The following is a 9,640-nucleotide window of genomic DNA, read 5'->3' as shown; positions in this document are numbered from 1 at the left end:
ATTTCCATAAATAATGCCACGTCCACTAAAGTTCATTAAAAGATCCAATCATACACACAAATATATAATTGTCCATACTTAGCTAAAAATTGACATTCCATTTGAACCTTCGAGTCCTTGACCTTTGCCACTTCCACTTTCTACTTTTACTAGTATATTTTAATACATGGTACTCAATATTTATATTAAATTATAAATTTATATCAATGATTAAGTAAAGGGTAAAAAACTTAAATATACAATTTAAGCACCTAAATAACCTCTATATAACAATAGTTTGACTTTACACCAACATAGCAATATAATCTTTACAAAATAAAAATAAATTTAAAAAAAGGGTAAAAAAAGAAAGAAGCAACGCATCATTCAATATTAAATAAGATATTAATTCCTTAATTTACTCCAATTCAGTTACCTTCCATAAATATTCATTACTTAATATTTCTCTCTCATATCTCAAAACAACGTAATGTAACCAAAAACAAAGTCTTTATCTCCTGTTTAAGGTTGTTTCAATGGTTGAAAGCAAGAACGTGTCTGTTTTAATTCAGCACGACAAATATGAGATATCACCGGTATGTATAATTTTTTTAAAATTACTTCCGATTTATTTTTGTAAGATTATATAGTTTGATTTTTCAAAAAAAAAAAAAACAAATGTTTCAGTGGCTGAAAAATCTCTTTTTAAAGCTTTTTTGTTGTGGTTAATCATGAAAAATTTATTATTTGTAAATTGATTTTGATGAATCATTCATGGCACTAGTGTTATTTGTATAATTGTTAAAACGAACATTTCGTATGGTTTGTAGATTATGGTATTATGAATTGTAGGATTGCAAATATAATCAAAACCAAGATTAACACCTAATATAACTCGAATTCTATAAATTTATCTCTGTTTAATGACAATATTAATATGGAAATCTATGTTAAATAGTAATATACTCACTTTTTAATTAATTTGGTTATCCAAAATAATTTGATAAAATTCTTGGTAAGATCATGGTGTAATATTGATTTAAAATATGTATTATTTATCATATTAAATTATACGCCATAATGTACACCATTCAAGTACACTATAATTAATGTGTAAATTTTAAAAAATAGATATTATATGATGGTATTATGCATTTAGTTGATTGTTTAATTAAATTTATTAAATAAATAGTTAGTTACTTTTGATTAGTTTGTGGTGTAAATGTTTGGTGTATATCATACATTATATATTAGATTGAAATGTACACCAAATTGTCACCATAATGAACACCTTAATCATATAATCATGGTGTTATGCACCATTGGATTGTATATATAATCATGTTCAATTTTATCAATCTTCATAAATCAATGTTATATATATAGTTGGTTATAAGTTGGTGTTCGAATTTCATTATAAGAATAATGAAGTGGACACCAATTTTTAACCATATTATACACCATTTCGTATATAATTTTTTTTTTTGGTGATGTAAAATAAATATGATTGTGTATTTCAAATTTGATTGTTATAACGGTTGTTAAGTAGGTTCTTTAAATTTTTTTTTAAATGTATTGCAGGAAGGTATGTGGATTTCAAGATTGAAGGAGTGATATGTGACGCAAATACCATTTTTTTTTAAAAATCAAATACCAAAACTTGTACCAAATATTCATATGAGGATTGGCATTGTTGAGTTAATTTTTTTTTATAACACTTTTTTTTTCATAATCTAATTGAATGTTATTAGCAGATTTGAATTTTATTAGTTGTTTATTACACATTTTTTTCAGAATCATATTTAATCATATGATGTAATTAGTTCTATTATTTATGTTTGTTTTCCTTGTGGTACTAAATGTCATTTAAAAAATAATGGCACGAAATATCAACTAAATTGGTATATTATATGGGGTAGAATTCAATAATTGTTGGTATATTATATGGTACAATTTTGATATGGGGTAGACTTCAATAATTATTGGTATATTATATAGTACAAATGTTAGTATTATTATATGGTACATTTTTTATATTATAAATTTTTAATGTTATTCGTAAATAGTGTCATATAGTTTTAGTGTAATTTCAAGTTCTATACCACAATGTATACTGTTTTAAACAATCAAATTATATACTAGTAAAATTGTATTTACAAATAAAAAAATATATATTGAAAGCATATTGTACATCAATTGACATCATAATAAGATTTCATATTTTCCTTTTTTACAATATTACCTAAAAGAATTCTATTATTGATGTACAAATTAGTATGCATAAATAATTATTGTGGTATGCAAATGGTTATTATTAGGGTATGCAAATGTTTTTTTTATTACTTTGCATATATTGGTACTTATATAATGGAACTTAAATTGGTATTTTTTTTATAAAAGAATTGAAACGAAAATGGAGAGAGAAGAATAAATTCAAGAGTAACTGTATCAAATAAGGAATGTATTAAATAATAGAAATCCTATTAATTAGGCAATAAATTCTCCCCCAAAAATCAGCACTAGAATTGAAAAAATCAACCAAAAAAATGAGAGAAAGAAACGTGCATCCTAAAAAATAGGATCTTTAAGTAAACAAATCATATTCAACTATAATTGTCATTAAGAATTCCAAAGTAAATATGGTACGTCAAAAATTGTAATGTACACCAAATTATCACCATAATATATACAATATTAAAAAAATTATATCCAAAAAAACATGTTTATGTCATTCCATATCCTAATTTCCGCTATATATATATTATATATATTATTTTGCAGATAACTTATACCAAGAAAAACAACATGTTTATACTATTCTATTTCATAATGTTACCACCATATATATACCAATTTTGCACTTAAATAATATCAAGAAAAACAAGAAGTTTATACCATTCTATATCATATATTTGTTTATCATTATATTATTCTAAAAGTAAAAAAAAAACGTAATTGAAGAGAAAGAAAAATAAAATAGAAGTGTAATTGTATTAAGTAAGAAAGAGAAAAAAAAGGCAAAAATAATGTAACCAATTATAGTTGTGATTGAAAATAAAAAAAGTAAAAATAATAAATTATGAAACACATAAAATCAGACCACTAAGGTAAAAAAATAGGTAAAAAAATCGTATAAAGATATGTATATTTATTAAGTTGTCAGGTCTGTAATTAAAATGATAATGTTGTAAATAAAAAGAGTAAATTAACATTAGGTAAATTAAAGTCTTAAAGTGAATATTCTAGTAATTTTTCCTTAAGTAAATGAATAAGAGTAGGATATATATTTGTGGTATAAGAATGTAAGTTAAAATATATGTCATGCATTTATCTTGTTTTTGGTCAGCAAAGATAAATTGTTTTATTAATTAAGTAGTAGTACAAAGGGAGAGGATCGTAGCAATCGATGTTGTGAAAGATGATACTAGTCTCCGACGGTAGAATATTAGTTGATCAGTTTTCGTAACAGCCACTACACATGGTGGTACAATACCAAAAAGTATACTTCTTCAAAAGGTGTTGATCTTTTTACCTTGATTAGCCAAAGCATTCGCAACTTTATTCGCCTTCTTGTATACATGCTTTTATCATTATTATGTCGTGAATTTATTAATTTGATTTAAAAATTGAATGTCGATAAATTTGTATCCTTCTAGGTCCCCCCACAAGAAAAATAAAACAAAATACGCCCAAGTCCACACTAGCGTAAATACATGACTTTAGAGTACTCACTATATAACAGTATTCAAATATAGTATAGTATATATAAACTATTAAATATTTTTAGTATGTTTGGCATGAAGAAAATTGTTTCACAACTTTTATATAGTTGGTTATTTTAAATTTTATTAAAATATATATGTACACATTTAATCTCTATGTTGAAACAGGAAAATCAACATTGTTAGTTTGAAATTGTGACTCCAAACGCTAATTTGATTCATGAAAAAAATGTTTTTATCTATTCTTTACCACTTGCAAACATTTTGAAAACATTGATACTTTATTACTGAACGTCAACAAGTTGATTGATGATAAAGATATTTTGTCAAGATAATATATCTAATCTATAGACATTTCATTTCTAGTTTAAAAAATAATTATTTCTTTTTTCAAAGTGTGTGGTTCTAATATAAAGACACACATTGTATTTTAATTTGATCTTTTAGAGAATTGATTTTATTTTTCTTCATAGCATGTTTGTATTGAAAAAAACGTTACGTAAAAAAATAAACGGAGCCCGTTGAGCAGGGCCAACTCAACAACATTGGGGGCCTAAAGCGAAACTTAAGAGAGGGGTCCTAATTATTTTTTTTCATCATATGTACTTTTATTTAAAATATACTTTTCTAGCTATTTCAGATGCAAAGTCATTAAGTATTGTTTTATAATCAATTTGTTTTAATAATTCCTTTTCAAATGATAATATAGCTAATTCATTCAATCTATCTTGAGACATTGCTGATCTTAAAGAAGATTTAATCAATTTTAATTTCGAACAAAGAAAAATTTGGTTGAGGCAACGGTTAAAAGAACAGTTAACACAATATGTGTATTTGGAAAAGAATCAAATCTTTTATTTGATTGAGTTTTTCATTACAACATTATCTTCTACTTGTATTATTTATCTTTAACACTTTTACTTCAAAAAATAAATCTAAACCATCAATTCAAAATAACTAGTATGTGTTAAAGAAAGTTCAAGGTTAAGACAATATTTTTTTTAAAATTTCATCATCTAGTAGTCTCAATATTTTACCACTAAATAAGAAATCAAAAGTATTTTTATATGCTTCAATTGGTTCAAATCTATTTTAAAGTGAAAAAATAGTTTGATCTACTCTACATATATAACATAATGATCAACTCTAAAGATTCTTCAAGGGACTTAATGATTTCGTTATCCATATTTTCATCAAATTGTTTCTTACGAAAATCATATTTATATTCATGTCATATGCAATTTCTTTAGTAGAAATCATAGCACTCATAGTACATATAATTTTTTTTAAAAAAAAATAACATATATAAGTAATTGTTTTTTAAAAATGGGGGCCCCAAAAAATATGGGGCCTCAAGCGATAACTTTAGTGGCCTAGGGATTAAGACGGCCCTGCCGTTGAGGACTACAACCCATCATTTATGAGTTGTCACATGCATACATGAACAACATGTGTGCATTAACAAGAGAGACCATCTAATATTGCGGTGAGATTGATACGATCCGTTCATTATTTAATAAAATGCAGAGATAGATTTGAATTTTAATATTGCATAATTTCGAGGCCTAACAAGAAATTTCATGTTTAAACTTTTTTTTTTTAAAAAAATCTTTTTCATTAATTGACCTTACACGATTTTAGTTCAAAATAATTGGGCACAAAACAAAGTACCATATTATAAAAATGATTTTTTTGGGTTTGCATAAAAGAATGATCATCGTCAATCCTAAAATTTTATGTTATTAATATTAAAATTAGACGAAATAACTCTCTCCATTCTAATAACTCCCTCGATTCATTTTTATTTGCCATGTTGCGCTTTTTGAAAGATAATTTGACTAATTTTCAAAGTTAAATTAGATTACATTAATTTAATATTTTAAACAAAAAAAAATAGATATTCAAAATCTATACAAAACGTACTATAAGTTCAATTTTTTACATATCAATGTGATAGAAAAATACGTCATAAAATGTTAATCAAAGTTTTTATAATTTGACTCTAAAAAAAAGGAAACTATGACAATTGAAAATGGACATAGTACAATACTATTGTACTAACTAAACAAATTATCAAAAATGCAATTTTAAATTATTTTTCAATATGACTGCAGTTAAAATCATCCTGATTCCTCCAACTATAATAAATAGTAGTCACTTTTTGATTTGGATCTTCACCATAGAAAACCCAAAAATAAAATAAAGTTAGGATTAGAGAGTGATTAGAAAAAAAAACGAAGTAAAAACCAAGCCAAAATACAATTTTATTTTTAAAATAAAAATAAAAATGTGTGACGTGTCACCGATTGTGACACCGTTACAATACATTTTGTCTGCACTCCCTTTGCCCATTCCCTTATAATGAAAACAAAAATTGTCCTACATTTTATTTTCGAGAAATTTTATTTTATAAGTCGCAAAATTAAAATTATTTTATTACTCAACAAATAATATTTGAGTTGTATGCGTGCAACTGAGGTGCCTTTTATTTATTTATCTTGATTTTTTATCTTCAAAAAGTAAAATTCATCTTTCACATTTAAATAAAAGTTACATTTATTTTAACACCAACTTCTTTTCACCAACAATTGATTTTTATATATATTTTTAACGTGCTATATATGTGCATTAAATAAAAATATAGTCATATAAGTAAAATTTATTACGTGAATCACAAAAAGCGATTCCTCATCTACTCTTTTACCTCCTTTTTTTCGCCGACGTGTTTTTAGCCCATGCATGAAAAAAGATAACTTTCCAGTGATTATTTAAAATAAATATAGAAAATTAATAATATCTAAAATAATTTTTTTTAAAAGTTAACAATGATTTAGAGAATAATTTAATATAAATATCGCGTACGATCTATCAATCGCTTTGATTTATTTTAAAGAATAAAATTTTACCTCAATATTTCAGATAAAACTAACATGCAGATAGAACTCAACAACTTTACTTAAATTATTTCTATGTTAAAAAGTTTTAGACTCATAAACCCAAAGTCTAAGTTATTACTCCTAATTTTTTTTTCTTTTTCAAAAACTAACAAATGGTTCTTTAATTTTAATATATATTTAATTGGTTCGACACATACGTGCATCTAAATTGTTGGTATTGCACATTCAATAAAATTAATAATTTTAATTAAAACTTTTATATTTTAAATTGATAACACACATTTAAATTGATGATCGGCGGCTAATTTTATAAAACATTTGTTTATTTTGATGACACATAACTACTTATATTTAACTATTTAATTATAATAAAGTTATATACTATTATATTTATTTTACTTAATATAAATATTTACCCTCTCTAAAAATAAATTCATTTTCTTCCTTAGCTATTATGGATCATGCATTTTGTACTTTCATTTTTACCATTAGATAAGGTCGGCCAATTGATAATATCGAACCTTTACTACGTGTCAGCTTTTTAATCCATTATTAACTTTGGATTGTCTGGTGGGAGTGTTTCATCCGGTGGTCTCGAATTCGAACTTTGAATATGGAGAAAATCATGTTGGAAGTGCTACCCTAAATTAGTCCTATAGTGTGCAATTCAAATTTAATCGGAGCTCTAATGTGGACTTCGAACACCGGTGAGAAACCAAAAAAAATAAAAAATTGGGTACCATCGAAAAGGACGACCGTACTTATCTCTAGTATTTATCTAAGTTTATTTTTACTTGAATGTATTATTCGTTTTTACTCGTGGTCCGACTCTTTTTCGAACCCTACAAATAATAAAATATTTACATTTTGTTTGAGTAGTTGTTATGTACTTTTCATAATGTATCATATTATATTATTTTTTATCGTTATATAATATCACATATTTATAATTTGAATGATAAATATATAAGAAAAATAGGATACGAGACAGATATATAATGAAAAATATGAAATATAACTATTAAATAATAAATAAAGACAAAATATGAAGTAAATATTAAAATAATGACACAATTCCACCAAATCAATCGTTACATAAAATAGATCTTTTCATCGTTACCTTGATAAAGTTTAAACGACACAATAACAACCAATACAATAGATTAACAACTATATGACTTTTTCTCTAATTACCGAGTTTTTTTTTTTCTTGTCTATATAAACAACCTCATAGCTCAGAATTTAAGAAATTTCAGAAAATCTAAATTTATCTTCTCTCCAATTTCCTAAAAACTTGCAACACTTTTCTTCTCTCTCTACATTCTGCTTACTTGTAAGAAAAAATGGGTGTTCAGGAAATGGATCCTCTTACACAGCTAAGCTTGCCACCCGGGTTTCGGTTTTACCCGACTGATGAAGAGCTTTTAGTTCAATATTTATGCCGTAAAGTTGCTGGTCATGATTTTTCTCTGCAAATTATTGCTGAAATTGATTTGTACAAATTCGATCCATGGGTTCTTCCAAGTAAGTTTTTTCAAATTAATTCGAGTGTTTTTACAACTTGATTAGAGAATTAATGGTTTTGATATCGTTGAATTTGTATAGGTAAGGCGATTTTTGGAGAAAAAGAATGGTATTTCTTCAGTCCAAGAGATCGGAAGTATCCAAATGGATCTAGACCGAACAGAGTAGCTGGTTCTGGTTATTGGAAAGCAACTGGAACTGATAAAATAATTACTACGGAAGGTAGAAAAGTTGGAATCAAAAAGGCTTTAGTGTTTTATATGGGTAAAGCACCTAAAGGAACTAAAACGAATTGGATTATGCATGAATACAGACTCAGTGAACCTACAACGAAAAGTCGAAGTTCAAGGGTATATCTCTCATCAGTTCATAATTTGAAATTTTAGCCTGAATTTGACATTAATAGTTATTTTCTTTTGTTATGTTTTTCAGCTCGACGATTGGGTTCTATGTAGGATTTACAAGAAGAATTCCAGTGGGCAAAAACTGAGTTGTTCTGATTTACAGAGCAAGGATATAAACCATGGTTCATCATCGTCATCCTCGTCTCAATTTGACGATATGCTGGAATCTCTACCAGCAATTGAAGATCGATATTTCTCATTACCTAGAGTGAATTCCATTAGGAATTTTCAACAAGACGAAAAGCTCAATCTTCAACAATTGGGTTCTGGGAACTTTGATTGGGCCACTATAGCGGGATTGAACTCATTTCCGGAATTAGCTTCCGGAAATCAAGTTACAGCACCGGGGAATCAAACTCCGGTGCTTATGAACACAAATCAGTATCACAATCACAACAACAACTTGAATAATTTTAACGAATTTTTCGCCAATTCAACGGCGTTAAATTTTCACGGTGAAGTTAAGTTTGAAGGAGGAATTGATCAAGAAGTAGAAAGCAGTGTTAGAGCTCAACGACTTAACAGCGTTAACCCGGGTTTCCTCCAAGAGAACTCAACCGGGTTTCCGAGTTCTTATAGGGATTCGGTACCCGACCCGTTTGGGATTCGGTACCCGACCCAAACAGTAAATATGGGTTTTACTGGGTAAATAGTGGAAGGGTAAAATGTGAATGCTCATAGATTAACTTGAAGACAATTTGGAAAAAATTGTCATGATTATTGAGATGGAAAGGGCATTTATTCTTTGGTTGGGGACTAAAATAGCAAAAAAAATAAAAAATTTAACAAGATTTTGTTCATGCAATTATGCACATATACAATGTATTTTGTTGTACTAAAATTTAAGGCTTTGGTAATGTACTTATAGGAATTCAAATTGGAGGATTTGATTAGCTAATTTTATTTTGTTGTTGTAAACTTTTAAGACCTTAACGCGAATTTGCTGTTTTCTTTTTGGCGGTTAAATCTAATAATTTGTTAATTATTTTGACAAATTTTAAAAATAAAAACAATTCAATAATATATTTAAGAATCCTTTTGGCATATACTTCAAATATAAGAGATCATTTTCGTCGTCATTTTGTATGCTTGACTTGATCAACTCGTCTATAAT

General features: G+C 26.5%; 1 protein-coding gene across 1 annotated transcript; it reads left to right on the top strand.

Annotated features, from left to right (window-relative positions):
* The first annotated feature begins 7,732 nt into the window (after positions 1–7,732).
* On the top strand, positions 7,733–9,429 carry LOC125808934 (NAC domain-containing protein JA2L). Its single transcript, XM_049488615.1, has 3 exons — positions 7,733–8,122; positions 8,204–8,472; positions 8,555–9,429. The coding sequence occupies exons 1-3, from the start codon at positions 7,942–7,944 to the stop codon at positions 9,173–9,175; spliced, it is 1,071 nt and encodes a 356-aa protein (XP_049344572.1). The 5' UTR covers positions 7,733–7,941; the 3' UTR covers positions 9,176–9,429.
* Positions 9,430–9,640: the final 211 nt, after the last annotated feature.

This window comes from Solanum verrucosum, unplaced genomic scaffold (genome assembly GCF_900185275.1).
Source record: "Solanum verrucosum unplaced genomic scaffold, falcon-dt-bn FXZP01000277.1, whole genome shotgun sequence".
In the NCBI taxonomy this organism is placed as follows: Eukaryota; Viridiplantae; Streptophyta; class Magnoliopsida; order Solanales; family Solanaceae; genus Solanum; species Solanum verrucosum.
This window is presented reverse-complemented; position numbering and strand designations above follow the sequence as displayed.

Bases quoted from the DNA above. Each gene is read 5' to 3' on its own strand.
- LOC125808934 (XM_049488615.1), top strand. From the start codon at position 7,942: ATGGGTGTTCAGGAAATGGATCCTCTTACACAGCTAAGCTTGCCACCC. The intron at 8,123-8,203 runs GTAAGTTTTTTC...GAATTTGTATAG, and splicing joins CGATCCATGGGTTCTTCCAA to GTAAGGCGATTTTTGGAGAA. The intron at 8,473-8,554 runs GTATATCTCTCA...TATGTTTTTCAG, and splicing joins CGAAAAGTCGAAGTTCAAGG to CTCGACGATTGGGTTCTATG.